The sequence below is a fragment of the Colletotrichum gloeosporioides genome (genome assembly GCF_011800055.1).
Source record: "Colletotrichum gloeosporioides strain Lc1 chromosome Unknown consensus_52, whole genome shotgun sequence".
NCBI classification, from domain to species: domain Eukaryota; kingdom Fungi; phylum Ascomycota; class Sordariomycetes; order Glomerellales; family Glomerellaceae; genus Colletotrichum; species Colletotrichum gloeosporioides.
The window spans coordinates 686,654-705,504 of record NW_025544697.1 but is presented as its reverse complement, the minus strand read 5'-3'; the positions used below and the strand labels follow the sequence as shown (position 1 = coordinate 705,504).

The 18,851-nt window shown below is 47.3% G+C and overlaps 6 protein-coding genes across 6 annotated transcripts; 2 read left to right on the top strand and 4 right to left on the bottom strand.

Annotated features, from left to right (window-relative positions):
- Positions 1-1,805: 1,805 nt before the first annotated feature.
- On the bottom strand, positions 1,806-3,009 carry GCG54_00008531 (uncharacterized protein; the record flags this gene model as incomplete). The annotated part of the gene is made up of 2 exons (XM_045408496.1): positions 1,806-2,100; positions 2,531-3,009. 2 exons carry the CDS (start codon positions 3,007-3,009, stop codon positions 1,806-1,808), a joined length of 774 nt encoding a protein of 257 aa, XP_045263186.1.
- Positions 3,010-6,399: 3,390 nt separating this feature from the next.
- GCG54_00008530 (putative glutamine amidotransferase-like protein C13C5.04) lies at positions 6,400-7,279 on the bottom strand (the record flags this gene model as incomplete). The annotated part of the gene is made up of 2 exons (XM_045408495.1): positions 6,400-6,911; positions 6,967-7,279. The coding sequence occupies 2 exons, from the start codon at positions 7,277-7,279 to the stop codon at positions 6,400-6,402; spliced, it is 825 nt and encodes a 274-aa protein (XP_045263185.1).
- A 1,754-nt stretch (positions 7,280-9,033) lies between these two features.
- GCG54_00008529 (Inactive cyrochrome P450 monooxygenase) lies at positions 9,034-10,876 on the bottom strand (the record flags this gene model as incomplete). Its single annotated transcript, XM_045408494.1, has 7 exons — positions 9,034-9,193; positions 9,254-9,423; positions 9,469-9,582; positions 9,638-9,934; positions 9,998-10,229; positions 10,281-10,587; positions 10,666-10,876. 7 exons carry the CDS (start codon positions 10,874-10,876, stop codon positions 9,034-9,036), a joined length of 1,491 nt encoding a protein of 496 aa, XP_045263184.1.
- A 1,537-nt stretch (positions 10,877-12,413) lies between these two features.
- On the top strand, positions 12,414-14,193 carry GCG54_00008528 (Cytochrome P450 monooxygenase azaI; the record flags this gene model as incomplete). Its single annotated transcript, XM_045408493.1, has 5 exons — positions 12,414-12,435; positions 12,655-12,750; positions 12,802-13,184; positions 13,258-13,951; positions 14,012-14,193. The coding sequence occupies 5 exons, from the start codon at positions 12,414-12,416 to the stop codon at positions 14,191-14,193; spliced, it is 1,377 nt and encodes a 458-aa protein (XP_045263183.1).
- Positions 14,194-14,607: 414 nt separating this feature from the next.
- Positions 14,608-15,014, bottom strand: GCG54_00008527 (uncharacterized protein; the record flags this gene model as incomplete). The annotated part of the gene is made up of 2 exons (XM_045408492.1): positions 14,608-14,889; positions 14,910-15,014. 2 exons carry the CDS (start codon positions 15,012-15,014, stop codon positions 14,608-14,610), a joined length of 387 nt encoding a protein of 128 aa, XP_045263182.1.
- A 437-nt stretch (positions 15,015-15,451) lies between these two features.
- GCG54_00008526 (Fumarylacetoacetase) lies at positions 15,452-17,688 on the top strand (the record flags this gene model as incomplete). The annotated part of the gene is made up of 3 exons (XM_045408491.1): positions 15,452-16,394; positions 17,374-17,486; positions 17,536-17,688. The coding sequence occupies 3 exons, from the start codon at positions 15,452-15,454 to the stop codon at positions 17,686-17,688; spliced, it is 1,209 nt and encodes a 402-aa protein (XP_045263181.1).
- Positions 17,689-18,851: the final 1,163 nt, after the last annotated feature.

Below are 18,851 nucleotides of genomic sequence, written 5' to 3'. Positions count from 1 at the left end.
CTATTATTCTCTAATAGGGGTTATAATAATATTAGTAACTATATATAAAGTATAAATTTCTTCTTAGAATTCTTTAATATTAGTATTACTATTTTATCCTCTAAGTTAAATAACTTTATTTTTTAGATCTATAATATATTAAAAACTATTTCTTAGTTATTATATTATTTCTTTAAAGTTTTAAAGTTCTATAATAATATTATTATATATAGTTTAAATTTTAGTAATATTATTATCTCCTTTCTTAACTTTAGTTTAAAAGTATTTATAAGTATCTTTTTTTAAAGTTACTTTATTATTAAAATCTACTACTATAAAAGCTCTTTTAAGTTTTTTAACTAGGTTTTAAACTAGTTACTATAAAGAGGAGGAGGTCCTTAAAATAAGTAACTTAATAGAAGTATATAAAGATATACTTATTATTTTACTATTAGTAAGTATTAATAGTTAACTTATTAAATAGGAGTAATTAAAGTATTATAGTTAGCTATTTAATAGTAAGGTCTACTAATAGAAACTAGAGATTAATATATTATAATAGTATATTAAAGTTATAATCTAAGTTATAAGTTATAAGCTATAATAGATTAGGTCTTTTAAAAACTAAAGTAATTAATCTTAAACTTAATAAGTAATTTATAGTAAAAATAAGCTAAAAGTATTTATAAAGATAAATATTAAGTTAATTACTAAAGAGCTATAAAAGTCTAATTATAAACTAAGCTTAAGGTTATACTATATATAAATTTTAAATAGTTCCTTTATTTAGCTATTAATTCCTAACTAGGTATTAGTAAGTATTTAGTAATTATTAGTAAGTACTTAGTAACTCTTACTAAATACTTAGTAATTTATATTACTTACTTAGTCTTATCTTATTATTATATAACTTATACTATAGTTCTTCTATTTCTAAATAAGTTCCTACTATTCCTATAGTCCTATAGTATAAATATCCTATCCTAGCTACCTAATGCCTAAGGTGGGTCGACTAACTGTTATCCTTACTTATAGGTCGTAACACTAAGTAGGTTAGTTATCTGTTACCTATGCATAACGGGTTGTAACAATGGACTATGCCTTGCTAAGAGAATTTTCGGGGGAGAATAGACAGAGTTAGAGTCATGGCTGCATGGGAGATAATGAAGAGACACGCGGATGCTGGTTGAGGGTGTATCGGTATGAGAGAGACTTACTCTATTTATATATACTGTTGCTCTTAATCCACTCCACTAAATCGATTGACAGGGGCACTGCATCCCGTGATGACACTCGGCACACTTCAACATTAGCACCCGGCAATACCATGTTCTCAGGCACATACATAACTGCTACCAGCCAAAGACTTGCTGCAGGCGTGAGGCGATGTAATGGTGATATCAGATAAGAGGCGGGGATTTGTGCGTCGTCGGACACTAACGCAGAATGTCCGCTGGAATCGAGTGTAGATGCGTCGGTCAGGCGATGATAATTCCCTCGGACCACAACCGCGTCACACGATTCATGGAGAAGGATATGATCATTGGAGGGCGTGTCAAACCTCGATATTTGCACGATTAGTGCCCGACCCCGGGCGATTTACTCTGGAATGTTTATTTGGTAGCAGTGTCGACAGCCTGTTAGAACATCGTTGAAAACACCTGAACTTGTAGGATAGAAGAATCTGGGTATTGAAAAAGTCGCGTTGAGATTCACTACAGTTGCTGCTAGCTGCTGCAAAATCAAATTGCCCAGCTAACAGTTTGGATCAAAGCAAGGCATCAGTGATGATTTAATTAACTCACAGAAGAATATACAATGAATCATCACTCCCGAGTTTCGCTGATACTCCCGATGGCAGCCGCCAGCCTCTCAATACCTTCCACAAGTTCCTCCTTTTCGTGCCAGGCCCAGCACAGCCTTGCACCATTGAAGCACGAAGTTTCACCCCTGCTCGTGCTCAAAGGGTCGTCAGGCACAGCGAATATTGACCCAGGAGCAATCTTCAAATTGAAGTCCTGTAGTGCGACCTGCGCTATTTCCGCACCCGTGAGCTTCCCAAAGGAGACGTAAAGGAAGAATCCACCGGCCACGTTGGAGTCACCATTATCAGCGACCAGCCTAGCACCTAGAGGATAAAGACAACGTTTGAAGGCGCTGCTCAAGGCATGATAGCGCTCGCGATAGATAGGAATTAGACAATCGTTGATATGTGTTGTCATAACTCCGTTCTGCAACATCCTGTCTATCACGAGTGACGCGAAGTGACCTTGGCAATCCCCAAAGACGCTTGCTCGCTTTGATCAAATCAGTATCACACCAGACTAATTGGGGAATCGCAACTTACACTGTTCCCATCGCGGCAACAAAGTCCGGGGTGCCTTCTAGCCAGCCCATCCTCATACCTGGGGCTACGATCTTGGAAAATGATCAGTTGCCCACAGAATTTCCAAATACAGTAGCACTTTCCATATCTCGATGAACATCCACAATTCGGGGTTGACACTGAGGTATTTCCCCAGACGAAGTATCGCCGTCGTCGTCTGCATACCATCTCAGCATATCGTACACGTCGTCGGTGATAATCAATGCATCGTGCTTGCGTGCCAACTGCACAAGCTTCCTTCTGTTTTCGATTCCCATAGTCTTTCCACGTGGGTTGGAGAAAGTCGGAATGAGGTAGATGACGTGTTTGTAGATCTTTGGGTAACCAGTCTTTGCAAGCTTTCTTGGCGGTAAAGACGCGTCTGCCGGCCATCCGTCGTCGACTTCCTGGAGAGCCTTAGCTAGGAAGTCCAAGTCCACGCCATCTTCACCTTCAGGTGCGCCACGGATGCGTGCCATCAGACCAGCATCTCTGAAAATAGGACACGCGAGGAAGTATGTTGGGTCGGCCATCCAGACAGCGCGTGTGCTGGGGTCCGTGAACTTCTGCAGGATGGTTGCCAGTCCATTAGAGGCACCATTTGTGATTACGATGCGTTCGCTTGGGATCGACCAGCGGATGGGGCGTAAAAGTCGTTGAGCCATTTCCCGATTGACTGACGTAGGCTGGTGCTTCCTAGTTCAGGGTCGTAGAGGAGCTGCTTGTTGATGTCTTTTTAAGGTATATTAATAGAAAGTAGTAGTATATTTAATATACTATTAAACTTTATACTAAGGGATTAGGTTATAAATATAAAAATCTATATACTTTATCCTAGTTATTTTAAATAATTATAAGGAAGTTATTACTACTTTTAAAGTAATAATAATAAATAGTATTAATATAGTATAGTAATAATATCTTAATATTAAAGGAATAATAAGTTATAGTAGTATAAAGAGGGAGATACCTACCCCCTAGTAATTTATATTCTCTTTATATACCTCTATAAGTAGTTATAGAGGTTTCTCTACTATCCTAGCCCTCGAATATTCCCCTATAAGAGTTATATAGTAGTTAATAAGGTACGCCTCTAGGCGGCAAACTACGAAGAAGAAAACTTAGAAGGGAAGAAAGATTAGCAATCATGATTGCGGATGACGAGGGCAAAGGTAACAACAACACTCTGTGTGGGATGCGGTCAAGACAGTAGGCATGCTTTTTAGGAAACAAGCCGCGGTCCGAATTTCCACAACGCTGATTTCTTTTTGATAACAAGGCGGCATCAGATCGACGTCCCTCGGAACACGCTGCGGCATGATTTCCCTGCGCAATCCTTGTTACATGTGAATCGGAACTGGCCCTGTGTTTACTTGACCCGCAATTATCGGACATCATTTCTGAAAGTCCGCTCGAGATGGAATGATCGCACTCACCTTCTATATGACCGATAAGAACAAAACGCATACCGTTTTAATTACGTCGGCCTGGAACGCCTAGCGGAAGTGTGACTAGCGATGCCATTTCGATCGTGAGACATTCAGCAGAGCTATTGTAGTTCAATGAGCAGATAACGTTAAAAGCCTCTTCCTCCCTAGAAAGGACCACACTGACTTGCAATAAATGTCATTTTATTCGAAAGAATCGAATTGATTGCTTAAGTACAGTTTTACTGCGTAGAATTCGCGTGGCTGTCGTACCAGCAAGCAAAAGAGTAACATGAAGTCAGCGCATCGTTATGCGACCGGAGGTACAAAGCACATGAAACGTGCAGCAAGTTCGAAGAGGAGCATAGTCTTGAAGGTTTGTCTATTTCAAATGGCAAAATATTTCTCTCTAGCAACCCGCATTGGCAAACTAATCCAGCATCACCCTCACACAGTCATGATGCTCGCGGAGGAGCACTCTGAGCACTTGTTAGCTACAAATCGACAGACAGTTTGTGATACTTACAGGAAAGATATGATACGTGTCAATGAGTATTCTTCCATTATCAAATCGTTGAAAATGGAGTTTTGCTGCCCATCCCATCTCGCCCATCGTCATAGACGTAATTGCTCTGTCCATGGAGCATCACCTCGTTGGCATTACCAGGGCTAAAGTAGAAGACCTTGAAAACAGTGTGCTTTCTCGATGCCTGACCCTTCCAGGAGCCGAGGTTTACCTCAGCTATTTCTGCCCGGGCGCTGGGAATCAGTTTTGCTTGTCCCGCATCACAGATAGAGGGATACTTACTGTCGCGACCCTGAACATTAGTTGTTGCTTTTTTTATGACGCCATCTTCAGCGAAGCATTCGGCCCATGAATTCGCATTCTATTTATCGTCGGAGAAGGTGTAGAAACGTTGAAGAAACTCGGCTAAAGGCCCGTCCAACGCCGAGGGGTCATAATCAAAAGAGTGCGCCGCAAGTGCTTCAGGTGTCGGATCCATTGGAAAGTTCTGTATATGTTTGATAAAATGAAAAGCGAGTGTCTCAAGTCTCAAGTCTCAGTCTGTTGACCATGCCTCGTGCTTCTTTATCTCATTGCAATCGGGCTGAGCGCACTTGATGAAGCTGTCCTGAAAGCCCCACATCATTCGGACAAGATCTCAAAAGTCCGACAGGCCGTCCAATTAGTCAAACTCGAGCTTTGATACCGTGCGTACATAAGCTATGAATTGTTATACGTTTGTGATACACCTTTTGGTATGATGAAGCACATGATTTACTACAACATTATTCAAGACGGCACCCACGGCACTTTGCTGTTTTTCCGTCGACATTGATGCTGTTTGCGGTTGGATCGGATCATACGGAGGCGAAGAATCCGTTTCTGACATATCACGAGGTATTCACTATTCTCTTGACGTGATGGTTTCTGGATACTTAGACTGGATGAATAGGCTATTTCGCTGGTACTGTTGGAGTCCGGCGTCTGCTAGACCTCTTCAAGAAATAAAATATCAAAACAACTTGGTTCATTCCCGACCACACCTTAGAGACGTTCCCCGAAGAGTGTGCTCTTATCAGGGATGCGGGCCATGAGATTGGTCTGCACGGTTATTCGCACGAGAATCCGAAGGAGATGACAGTTGAACAGCAACGAGTGGTCCTAGACAAGACGTACCGACTGCTACGGAATTCTGTGGCAAGCCTCCTAGAGGCTCAGTAGTTCCGTGGTGGGAGACTCCGAAGGAAGGCGCCGAGCTCATGTTGGAGTACGGTAAGACCCCAAATACAATGGCTTTGAAACTTCCAAGAAGACTTATTTCTGGGGAAGGTCTTGAATACGATCACTCTTCCTCTCACCACGACGCGATACCTTACTGGCTGCGTGTCGGTGACGAGTAGACCAAGGCTGACTACTCGCAGCATTCAGATACATGGATGAAGCCGCTGGTGAGAGGTGAGGAGACCGGCTTAGTGGAGATTCCTGCAAGCTGGTATCTGGATGATCTGCCTCCAATGGTAAACGAAACGGAATGAACCCTGTCTAACAAAGGCGCTAATACATGCAGATGTTCATTAAGAAATGCAGAACAGCCATGGCTGGGTGCATCCATCGGTTGTCGAGGATCTGTGGAAAGACCATTTCGACTTCTTCTACGAGAACTACGACAATTTCTGTTTCCCAGTCACAATTCACCCCGATGTTTCGGGGCACCCTCATGCACTAAAGATGCTGGAAAGGTAATACTTCTGGAAGAGATTTGTTTCAACACGTGCACTAATGGCTAGCCAGGGTGATTCAATATTTAATGACGAAGCCTGGTGTGGAGTTTGTGAAGACGGTAGATATTTGCGATGAGTTCAAGTCTCGCAGCTCTCCTCCTGCTGGAGCCAGAATGCCAGCCGAAGCAGGATCAATTCTTAAATGTTGATTCGTATGAAGGCATTCCTGGACGTGGAATCGCGCCTGAATCGCTTATTTGCGTAGTAGATACATGAAATAAGAAGTCTTCATGATTTAGTTTTAACATTTCATAGATATCATTTAGGCGGCCTTCAATTTAGGGTTGCGCAGATGGTTGCAAGATAAATCTCCACATGACTCTACAACTTCTGTACTCTTTTCTACTCTACAAGTGTCGGCTGGGACAAGAAAAACTGGATGGCCATCTCGCCAGCCAGCAACCTTGTATCGTCCTGGTCTACAAGTCTCAAATACTCCATCATCTTCTCATCATCGGGTATCATCCCAGATTGCTGCACGGCTAATGTGCTCCATTTGGTGATGAAAGTGTCAAATTCCGGGTGCCCCTGGTAGGTCAACACCCGGCCCGGCACTAAGAATCCCTGAACGTCGCACAAGGGAGATTTACCCATCTGCACCCAGTTCGGAGGCAGTGGTCCGTCCAGTTGTACCACATCTTGGTGAAGAAACTGGTACGAGACAGTGTCGCCCTTCAGACAAGGGAAATGGGATGCGAAGTCCTCTGAAAGCGACACTTGATGAACCCCAATCTCCCAGCCCTTGGGGTTCTTCACTACCCGAGCGCCATGTTTGAATAGAAAGGCCTGGCCGATGAGCTGGTGGCCAAAACATCCCCCGAATATTTTCACATTCGGAGAGTTCTCATAGACATCTGCGGCTGGTCAGTGATTGTAAACCATGACTGGACAACATCTTCGAAGACATACCTCGGAGGAAGGCAGCTAGCTTGTGAATCCACGGCTCATCATCATATGCTGAAGCCACGGAACCAGTGACGATGAGGGCATCGAAATCTTCCACTGGCAAGGGATACTCCTCTTTGAGAATCACATCGAAGCCAGTAACCTCGGCAATAATTTGGCCGTTCGGTCTTTTAGCATTGTACGCATTGACAGATGCTAGAATCCAGCTGGCGAAAATGTCGTCGAACTGGCCCCTATCTTTCGCAATGTTCTCGGGAATAGGAAAGCAGCAGAGTACTGCAATCCGGAGTTTGCGGCGTGGGGTTACTATCGTCATGGTGATCCTGGGGTGTTGTCTCGGTTCGGTTAAGTTCTGGCTGGCTGGGAATTTGAAGACAGATAATACCCTTGATAAGACGATACCCAGTTAAACCTTCCCGAAATGTACCGAACAGATATAAATAAAGTGGGAGGATACCTCCACAAACCGGATCGACAGCGGCACAGCGGACATCGCACATTAAGTCTGTTGTGGGGCCGGTGTTGATAACAGCGGGGAACTGCCGAGATAAGACAAGTCAGGGGATCCATCCATCCGGAGCGAATGACTGATTCAGTCGCCTAATCGGGATATCGAGTGCGGAGGCTGAGACCGGCGGCCGTGAGACATCCGGAGCAATGTTACGCTCATGCTCATAAGGTATGCTTCATTGCAGAACGATACAGCAAACATGAGCCAGACGCTGTACAGTATCCCGTGGCTACGCGCTCAACGTGAGATTGCTTGCTGTCGATGTCGTCGCCGTAAGAAGAAGGTCGAGAAACCACATTGATGCGCAATCGTGGCGCCAAAGCTGACACAATGCCAGTGTGATGAGCGCCGCCCTCTGTGCGGCGAGTGCGCCAGGTGCGGTGCAGGTAAGAATGGAAGGCATTTTTAATTACCCGCATCACGGAAGTTGACTCGATTTTGTATCCAGAATGTGTGCCACTTGCCCCTAAGAAGTCTGCAATGACCACGCTTCCAGCTGGGTAAGCAATCTACTGTATCACGCAGGGAATGTAGTTCCCATAGTTATTAGCCATTAGATACGTTCATGTGCTCGAGGAACATATAGCGACACTCGAAACTCGTCTCCGACAGTCCAATCCGTCGATTGCCGGTGACCATTTTCTGAGCGACCCCAGAGCAAGATCTGTCAACACCCCAGCTTCGATGGATATGATAGCAGATGATGCTGTACCTCCATTAAATCTGTTGGGCAGACGTTCTTCGTGGACATGGTGCTTTCTATTGGTGCTCTACTGGTCCATGGATCAACTCCCTCTTCTGAACACCTAGACCTGTCTCGCGCATCCTATTAACGAGCCATGGCAAAGTACAGGTCTTATGAGATCCAAGAGTCATCGCCTATTCTTCGTACGCAGTCATCTCTACTACTTACTGTGCACGCGATGCATCTCGACTCTGTCAGAGACCTCTGCGATTGCGTCTTAGATCCAGTCAAGAATTTTGCGTTATCGGACCTCTCGTATCGAAGATCACGGCGAAAAGTACCTTTACCGCAACAGCATGACATCGACGACGTCGTTTAGAAACTGGTCACAAGGAAATGTCTCGTAATAGATATTATCATATCTGAAACGATAGAACATAGTCTTTGCTTGGAAAACTCGTCGGTGGATGAAAATAACATGTCAGAGGCAGAGACGGCTCTGTGTCTTCCGAAGAGCTCAGGCTCGGCAATCCCTTCGAGTTCAACTCATCTGCGTTTGTATTCACGTCCTGGTTTAAGATGAAATTGTGGTATGAAGGACGACATTCAAGATATGGTGGCATAACCAGCGGAATTGAGGATGTGTGTGATGAACTACTCAAGTTGGCTGCCTGCCTAGAGAGAGGCTGGAAGAAGACCCTGGACGGCCGTGGGCGCACAGACCTCTAGTGCACCTTAGGGCAGGTGCCACCACAAAAGCCTTCCAAAGGTTATCCCAACTGCATAACGCCATACGTTGCGCGGTTGTGTCCAACCACTAAGGGCCAGCGCCCGGCCCGCAAGGCCAGAGTGACGTCTGGACTAGCCGCCCAGACTAAGCAAGCTTAGCCATGCAGGTCATTGGAAGCCCAGGGTTGTCAAGAAGGGTGACGAAGCGATCTATCTTACGACCGAGCTTTGCGCCTGGAGGTAGCTCCAGCTCCCACCTTCGGAAAAGCACGGCAATAGTCATCCTGATCTCAGCTAGAGCCAGACTATGTGCGATCATGTTAGAGAATGTTGCCATGACACATGTGAGATTTGAGACGACCTACTTCTGTCCGATGCACGCTCTCGTGCCTTTCGAGAATGGAACAAGCCACTGGTCTAGCCTTTCACCCTCTCGGGAGAGCCATCGATGCGGTTTGAACTCCAAAACATCTTCACCCCAAATCTTTTGATCAAAATGTAAGTTGAACGCGGACATTCCTACAATCATCTGGCTCTGCCTTAGTGACGTTAACCTTCATCATGTACAGTTAAAGCTTACTCCTGGAGCAATTGCCTTCCCGTCCACTACTAGTGGTTTTTCATCTGGAACAACCCTCGGCAATCTTCCCGGGGCGGGACATGCCAGTCTCAAGGCTTCGTTGATGCAGCCAGTCTGAAATCATTGTCAGTGATATACTGCCTTGCCAGAATGCTGGAATTGTTCGTACCAAAAACGGAAGCTTCTCCAAGTCTTGAAGCACCGGGGATGTTTCGAGAGTAGGCAGGGCCTTTTCGAGCTCACGTAGAAGCTCTTCCTTGATTTTGGGGTTCGAAAGAATATGATAAATGGCGTATGTGATCGTGAGAGCACTCGTATCCGAACCGGCCACAAGAAACTCAACTGCAATGAACTTCTTGGCCTCGTCCGAGATATCTTGGAGACTGTCGAACATCACGGGGTGCTCAGTCCTTGCCCTCTCGTCGCTAGGCAAAGCATTGTACTTATCTATGCAGCTTTGAGCCCACTAACGTGGATCCCAGGTCAGTCAGTGTGATGAAGATCCAAGAACTGGTCTGCCACTGCTCACCTCGTTCATTTTCAGAAATTTCGCAAGATTCTCGTCGATTTTTGCCAATAGCGGAGCCGGCAAGAAAAGTTTGCACGCCGTTAAAACAGGTCGGAAAAGCATCTCCGGAAACACAAGTAGGTTTGAGTGAATGACGTCGAGAAAATCGGCATCAAAAGAGTTTTTGGATGCCTCGATCATGTTGGAGTCGCTGCCAAATGCATAATCGGAAATAGCATCGACAGTCATGCAACTGAACAAGTCAGCAAGTCGTCGTCAAATCTGTGTGATGCCTTTCCCTCACTGGATGGCATTGTGCATATCGAAAGTTTCGTTCATCCGTCTTAGTTTGATCTCGAGCTTCGAGATCTTCTCCAGTATCAATGAACTCAAGTTATCAACGGCTCGCTTCGAAAAGCAGCGATTCAGGTCACGTCGCCGGTTCCTGTGCGCTTGTGGGTCCATTTCCGTAGTCAAGCTATGGGGCCTGTGAAAGGCTCGGTAGAACGACCAAGCTTTCTTGAAAGGCGCAGTTTGATTGTAAATGACCTTGTACAGCTCAGGCTGGATCACATGTACCTCGTTGGGACCAATACGGATAACGTTGCTGTCTGGCGGATGAACCTCCGTTAGCACGTTGAGCAATAAATCAAGTCTCAACACGACGCGCTCAGGAGGAGTTTACTAACCGTACTTGCAATGAAGCTCTTTCAACTGCGCTTCGATGTTAGGGCCTTGCGAAAGTCGATAGAGCCACTCCTCGGACAGCGCCGCTAACTTGGGACCTGGAATTGATGCTAGGGGGTGGAACCGCAAGCGGTAAACTCCGACTGTGGCGATGGCAACGATGGCTAGTGTTGGAACTACAAGAACGAGCTCGAGGCGACCGCCGTTGGCCATCGTATCGAATTTGGAGCTGAGATAATTCATCTCCGACTGCAAGGTATGAGAGTGTTTTGAAATCGTTGTTCAGAACAAAAACCGTTTGTGGTGTGCCACAGAGTTTGGCATGGAAGTGGCAGTCTTTCTATCTTAGCAACTCGACAGAAGTGTCTTCTCCCTCGTTTTGTCTGACAAGACCGGACTTTTGCGGACTTCAAAGACGCCGCTGTGATTCATACTGTTCTTTCTTCCGCGCTGTTGTTGGGTGTAGTGGAACCTATGTGACGACATGACGACTGATTTGAGGTGTCGGGCAGCTCAAGACGCCGAGATGATTGACTAAGTGATTGATTGATTCCCATCACATTTGGATTGGCCCCATTCTGAGCAGGCATCACCGGCTGACAGGGCTAGGCCAAAAGCCGGTGTGTTCCGGGGGCTCATCCGACACACCCATGGATGCAAATAATTGATCAGGTATTTAAGGGGTAGGTCAGCAGGGCGGTACGGATAGTCAATGGCCAACAGGACATTACTCCACTAGGTTGACACATCAGATCAACTAAATTAGTTGATGCTCTCTGCGCGCCGACATCAATTGCGCTGCGCCCCAACTTTCGTGACGACTGACCCGTCACACAGGAGGGCTGCGGAAAGGATGTTGTTAGTCCTAGAGTGGGCTAACAGCCCGAGGGGCGTCGACACCATGTTGTCTACACTGGCGAAGGGCCGGTCACAGCCTCTGCGCACACAGGTGACCCGACCACCGAATGATTACCATGCATTCTGTATTTCACAACCAGTACAGCAGACTAAGTCCATTCACAGATACTTTGGGAATTACAAGAGTTTTGCTATCCGAGCGGTAGTTTCTGGTTAACCGGGACGTACTCCATTTATCTCAACCAATCAGACCATTAAATGTATTCGCGCAGCCAATCGCATAACGTAGCGCCGCCCTCTACGAAGTCGCACATAGCTTCGCACGTAATTAAGGACTCCACGCATAGTTAAAGACGTTACGCGGGCGACCTTAGGCGGCGAAGTTCACAAGACCTGTAGAGTGCTTGTTCAGCCAATTAGATAGCTGGGATAGCTAATAAATGGGGTACTGCTCGGTTAGCCAGAAACCACCGCCCGGATAGCAAAACTCAATTACGATTCTTAGTGGGGGTTACGCTGCGCAGCATTCAAAGCGCCAAGCTACTCAATCTGGTTGTGCCTGGTATACATGCCGCATTTGTACTGGAGCAGATTTGTCAGCGGCCGGCCGGACATTTCCAACGTCTGCCCGTCAATCTTCAGGTGGATGGATATTGATCATGGCACGTTGGAGACGCCACGCTATCATCTTTTCGTCCCGTACACGGCGAGGATGCACGTCAGGTTCAGACGGGACCTTGTGGTGTCTGCGAGTGCAGAGCCATCGAGAGGAAGATGACGAGCGACGACGACTATAAAGCACGTTCCTGCTCGTCGTTCCCTTACTACCGGATGAAGTCTCTCATTGCATAATCGTAAACGACGCCCTCTCAGGATAACTCATTAGTCGAAGATGTCTTTTGTCATGCACTCTAGTCTGCTGCTTAGCTCTGCTTCTGTCTCAGTACTTGTCCTACTGTTCTTGGTACGTCGACTCATCGTATTCACATTCTGGGCCTATGTTTTGATCGTGACCGAGGCAACTGACCGAACAAGGTTCTCCGAAGAGTTTGTTTCAGCCCTCTAGCCCGGCTGCCAGGTACTTCATCCAGGAGGATGCACGGTCAGCTGGCGTGTAAACTGACGATCAACAGGGACTCAATTTTCAAAATGGACGGACCTTCCTCTCAAGTACCACTGGCTGTCAGGTACTCGCTCAGCCTACGTGCAAGGATTGCACGACAGATACGGTTGGCTTCTCCCACACTATGAGCCGGCTTCCTAGCTGACATGGGCGTTAGGTCCTATTGTTCGTCTAGGCCCTTCTGAAGTCAGCGTCACTGATGGCACGGCTGTGAAACAAATTTACAACGTCAAAAGTGGCTTCGCAAAATCTGCATTCTATCGCAGACTTGACCCGGGTCCTGAGAGCATCTTCAACACGAGTGACATAGATTTCTCCCGCCGCCACCGTCGTCTCTTGACGTCACCCTTGTCAGAATCTTCGCTGAAAGCCCTTGAGCCTCTAGTGGATGACAAAATCAAGTTGGCCATCGAACGCATTCACCAGGAGATGAAGATTAGAAGTGCTGCAGATATTGCCAAGTTCTGGCTCTTTATGGCGACGGATGTCATCTCCGAACTGAGTTTCGGAGAATCGTTCGGGATGCTGGAGAAGGGAGAGGTAAGCGCTGTCCCGCCTCGTCGTGTAACACATCGCCGTGCTTTTGCTGACCATTCCTTTTACCCCTGCGTAGAAGAACCAGTACATTAGCGACCTGGAGAACTTGTCCAAGCTTGGCGGCGTCAGAGCACTTTTTCCAACCCTTGTGTCGTGGGCAAGTCTAATACCCGCCCGTCCCTTCACAAACTCGACGGAGGCAGCTCTACGAATGGGACAGTACGCTACCGACGCAATCAATCGGTACAAAAGCTATGCCGCTAAGAACCCAACAAATCAGCGTCCAATGCTCCTCAGCAAAATGTTCAAGGCTGGCGAGGAAGGCCTGTCGAGTATCGAAATCGAGTCTGATGCACAGGCATATATCATTGCCGGCAGTGATACCACCGCCAACACGCTGACTTACTTGGTTTGGGCTGTTAGTCAAGACAAGCGAATCAAAGACAAGTTGTGCGCAGAGATTGCCCAGCTTGACGAAGACTTCAGCGACACGGACCTCCACGACCTTCCGTACCTGAATCAGGTAATTCAGGAAGCTTTGCGTGTCTTTCCAGCAGTACCGGCAACGCTACCCCGCACTGTTCCGTCTGGCGGCACGACCCTCTGTGGATACTGGATTCCCAGCGGTATTACGGTGGGTATGCAGTCTTGGAGTCTCCATCGTAACCCAGTTGCTTTCCCAGATCCAAACCGGTTCAATCCATCCAGGTGGGAATCACCGACGAAGGATATGAGAGATTGTTTCATGCCGTTCGGAGGCGGGTCTAGAGGTGTGTCATATTTCAATACGAGTTGTTCACAGTGAAGATTGGCTAACAAGTCAAACCAAGTTTGTATTGGGTTGCACCTAGCTCGGCTTGAGCTTCGTCTGGGCACTGCCCGCTTTTTCCGTGCTTTCCCCGACGCAATGATATCAAATGTTGAGGGTATGTCTCATGAAGATATGACACCAGTTACCTACTTCTTCATTGGTCCCAAGGGTCATCGCTGTCTTATGAAAGGTCGTGAATGAACACAGTCGGTCGAACGACGGTGTCTAGGATGACACGCACAAGACATGCGGTTAGAAGCATCAGCGCTGCATAGCAACTGGAGCATTGAGAGGCACTCGGCCATGGAGGATGCCTTTCTGCTAAGAAAGGACATGTGAGACATGAGACTGCCCCGATTGAATCAAGCTCCAGCGACCTCATTAGCTAGAAAGAACCTCTGAAATGAATAGCTGATGCCCACTTCCGCCCCTGTGATTAGCTGCCCATAGCCCTCCGCAGCCCTTAGGTAGCCCTTGGCTCGCGCAGCCCATAACCCTCTGTGCACGAAACGGGGAGAAGAAGAGCTTCAGGCACGTTTGTTAGGATCTGATTTCCTGGGTTGGCATTCCCTTCTGGATGTGATGTTGTTTTCTTAACAGTAACAATGACACAGCTCAATCCTTGAAATAAACCATTGCAAATCCTTGATGAGCCCCCTTGGCGAAAGCTTTCAGCTCTGCGTGCGCCGCGCACTCATTGTCGTAATAGGCCATGTCTTCGGCAGATGCAAATGTAGAGATGGCGGCTATGGTGAACCCTTGCGCTCTTTGATCAGCCACGGCCAAAGCGGCTTTGACGGACAAGATATAAGGCTCTCCGTCCTGCGGTACATTAGCGACTTGGTTTGTGAGGGCTAAGTCGCGCATCTTCGCCGAAGGGAAGGTGACAACATAGGCCTGGACAGAGAAGCTCTTACCTTGAGAGCTTTCTGCGGCATCTGCTGGTAAAAGCCCAAGACTTTCTTCTGACTTTCCTCGTCAGGTATTTTGAAAAGAGTAATTCTAGTGATCTTTCCCGCCATTTTGAAAGATTATCTTGCTGTAAAAGGTGTTGAAGACGTTAAAGGCTGCCTCAGCTGCTTGAAGGATGGTGTAGGATTGCTTTCTCTATGGTCAATCTCAAGACAAATATGTACATGAGAAAATTTAACATGACGCCCAGGATTAGATATCGTTTCAATGTCACCAAAAACGTTGAACGCGCAATTGCCGAGGTTCTGCATTGCAGCTCAGTATCACACCTACGGGAGGGGCTTGGGGGCCCTTGTCGTTCCGAGACTTCGGAAACGGACTTTGCTCCGAGTCTCGGAATCGCGGGGTCGCAGTGGCTTCCGTCCGCGACGTATGATATTGATAGTACTGATATCTGTATAGAAAGCTGAGATTTTGAAAAACATCAAGAAGACGGTCTCTGATGCATTTCATTCGCCGTGGCTGTGCAACCCAATCTATCCTCAAGATGAAGTCCTGGCTACCAATTGCCCCACGATCTCACTTCTCGCTCCAAAACATCCCTTTCGGGGTGATATCCAGCAACGAAAAGCCGCAGCATCGCCCGGCTGTTGCTATTGGGGATCACGTTCTTGACCTAGATGCATTTGCTCAAGGTGGTGGCTTCAGCAAAGCGCCTACGCTATCGACAGATCAGTTGAAAGTCTTTTCGCAGCCTACCCTCAACTCATTTGCGGAATTGGGACGACCAGTACATCGACTCGTCCGGTTGTACTTGCAAGAGATCTTTCAGGACACCACCCCCCACCCAGATATCCTGAAAGACAACGATGCCCTGAAAAAGTCGGCTTTACGTCCTGCATCGGAAGTATCCTTGCATTTGCCGTTTGCAATAGGAGATTATACCGACTTTTTCGCCGGGCGCAATCATGCACATAACGTCGGCACCCTATTTCGCGGAGCGGCCAATGCACTGCAGCCAAACTACAGTCACCTGCCGGTCGCTTATCACGGCCGAGCCAGTTCTGTCGTAGTCTCCGGCACCCCGCTCCGGAGGCCGTGGGGCCAGGCCCTGCCAGCACCCGGCGCCACCGAACCGGTCTTCCGGCCATGTGCGCGTCTCGATATTGAGCTTGAGATGGGCATGTTCATCTGCAAGCCGAACAATCTCGGAAGTCCAGTCCCTGTCAATGAGGCTGAGGAGTACATCTTCGGATATGTTTTGATGAACGACTGGAGCGCAAGAGACATTCAGCAATGGGAATACGTTCCCCTTGGCCCATTCAATGCGAAGAATTTCGGTACCTCAATCAGCCCGTGGGTGGTCCTTGCTGATGCGCTGGAACCCTTCCGAACGAAGGGACTGCAGAATGATGTGCAGCTGCAATCATATTTGCGAGAAGACCGAACTGAAAATGTTATGGACATCAACCTTGAGGTTTCCTTGTCTGGTACGTTCGCAAGCCTAAACTTACCTGAAGTGAAGACTAACCGAATCGCCTTTGGTGATTTAGCTTCAGGAAGTGAAGAAACCATTCTCACTCGAACTTCTTCGAAGAACCTTCTTTGGTCTTGGCCTCAGATGGTAGCACACCATTCAATCTCAGGTTGTAACCTTCGTGCAGGGGACTTGCTTGGTTCGGGGACCGTTTCTGGGTCTGAACCTGGCACTCAAGGAAGCCTTTTAGAGCAGTCGCAAGGCGGCAAGGTTCCTATCAAACTGAATGGTGGACAAGAACGTAAGTTCCTCCAAGACGGAGATACAGTTGTCATCAGGGGCTGGGCTGGTGGAGCAGACGGCGAGCTAGTCGGATTCGGGGAGTGCTCTGGACAAATTTTGGCACCGATAGCATTTTAGAAGATTCACCTTAGGGCTCTCAACATTAGGGAATGCGTTGTAATTTCTACACAGTTCCCCAAGATTAGAATACAGACATTATTTACGGTAAACAGCTGATACATAAGGCATCATTTGACTTGGTCACCTCACATGATACCGAGTGTGATCTCTCTCCAAGATCAGTAGGCGGAACCACAGGGTGCAAGAAGTAACGCATGGCAATGGCATTGTCAGTTATGAGGTAGCAATCAAATACCTCGAATAGGGAAGTCAAATCAACTATCAAGACTGTCATGATAGGAAGAAGAAGAGGAGGAAACGTACAATCGGATACGTCCGCAAGTACGACGGATATGCCCGTGTACAGAACGTCTCGTATGAGTCGGAGCGTGAAATCTCCTCGGTCGTCGGCTGCCAAGCTCACCGACGGTCGCAAGCCAGCCGAGGTTGTATTCCCAGATTAGGCAACTCAGCATTTGTCGGAAGTCGCTACAAGTATGTGCCCGTTCCAACTACGTCTACCTCTTGTGGACAAAATCTTCCTCTCGCTTAAACGGCTGCTTCAAAAATAATGAAACCATCTCTTTCAGAACAAATAGGCGTGGAAAGTATTGGTAACGGCGAATTCATTTCTCAGACGTTACCCATACGCATGGCCAATGCTAGACCTGTCGCTTATGGTGGATGCTCCCTCTCTGTCGCTGTGAGCGCAGCCTGTGCAACCACTAAACCCTCCCTTGACCTCTACTCAGTTGTTGGTCATTTTCATGGGCCCGCCTCCCCCAACAAAAACCTTCCTTGCACCGTCGAAAGCACCAGAGACACTCGGTCATTTTCAACAAGACGAGTTCGAGTTCACCAGGAACAACCCGACGGCACGTCTCGTACTTGTCTCGACGTTTTAATTGACTTCCATACCCAAGAGCCATCGTTGCTAGGCTACTCCGCCAGTCCCGTCTTGGCTTGGCCGAAGCCCGAGGACTGTCCCACTGGCTTTGACAATCTCTCAACCCTACAAGCCAGAGGTACTGCGAGCGATGATGAGCTCAAAGAATATCTTCAAATGCTCCGTCAACATGAACAGTTTATCGAAACACGAATTTGCCCAAATGGCGTGTCCGGGCAAAATCTTTCTGGGGTGGCTTCCAAAGTAGTCACAACCCAGGAGTACTTGCCAGTGACTTTGAAAAGGTCCGCTGAATGGTCCCGCTCACGGTCGCCGCTACGTACCTCAAACGAGAACCTCGCGGCAGTTGCTTTTCTCATGGATGGCACATGTTCGTTCGTTCCGTTAACTCATGATCATATGTGGTTTCAAGACGTCACAGCCTGCTCTTCAATCGACGTGGCGCTGAGATTCTTTACAAAAGAAGTCAACTTTGAGAATTGGCATATTGTGGAGAGGAATGCCATTAGGGCAGGGGGGAGCAGAACGTTTGCGGAGTCACGCATTTGGGACGACAAAGGTAATTTGATAGCTCACATGAGCCAGCATAGTATCATGAGGTTGAAGAAAGACGTCACACAATCTAACTTATAGATGCTTTCCCTTAGGATGCATGTTGAGTCCGGTCGTCGCACAGGCAGTAGACTCGAAGTCTTAGTGACTAAACGTCTTAGAAAGGCACAAGCTAAAGTCATTACCGGTGGTATCTGCATTTTATATAGATGTATAGCACCCATTCGAAAGTGGAGGTCAAAGCAATGGCAAGTTATCCGGGATAAATCGTTGAAATTGGGAACCTCTATTCTTCTATGGTTTGACAGCCTTTTCACAAGCTTCCGACCAAGTTGCTCGACACCACAAAGCTCTGAAGGGTTTTGCTCACACAATGCCCATGCGTAAGGACGGAAATTCTTTAGCGTTCTCTGTGTCTATACTAAATTTGGCAACCAGAGATAGCGAATGTGACTTCTCGAAGGCTTGGAGATTCTTGTGGTGATTGAGCAACCTCGGAAGTGGTTGCGTTCCGAACTTCCGAGATCTCGATTCACCCAACTCACCCCGCAAGGGGTCTTCATTACCGCGAGAAATACTTTCCGCTCCTTCCGTAGAGGCGAGTTACTG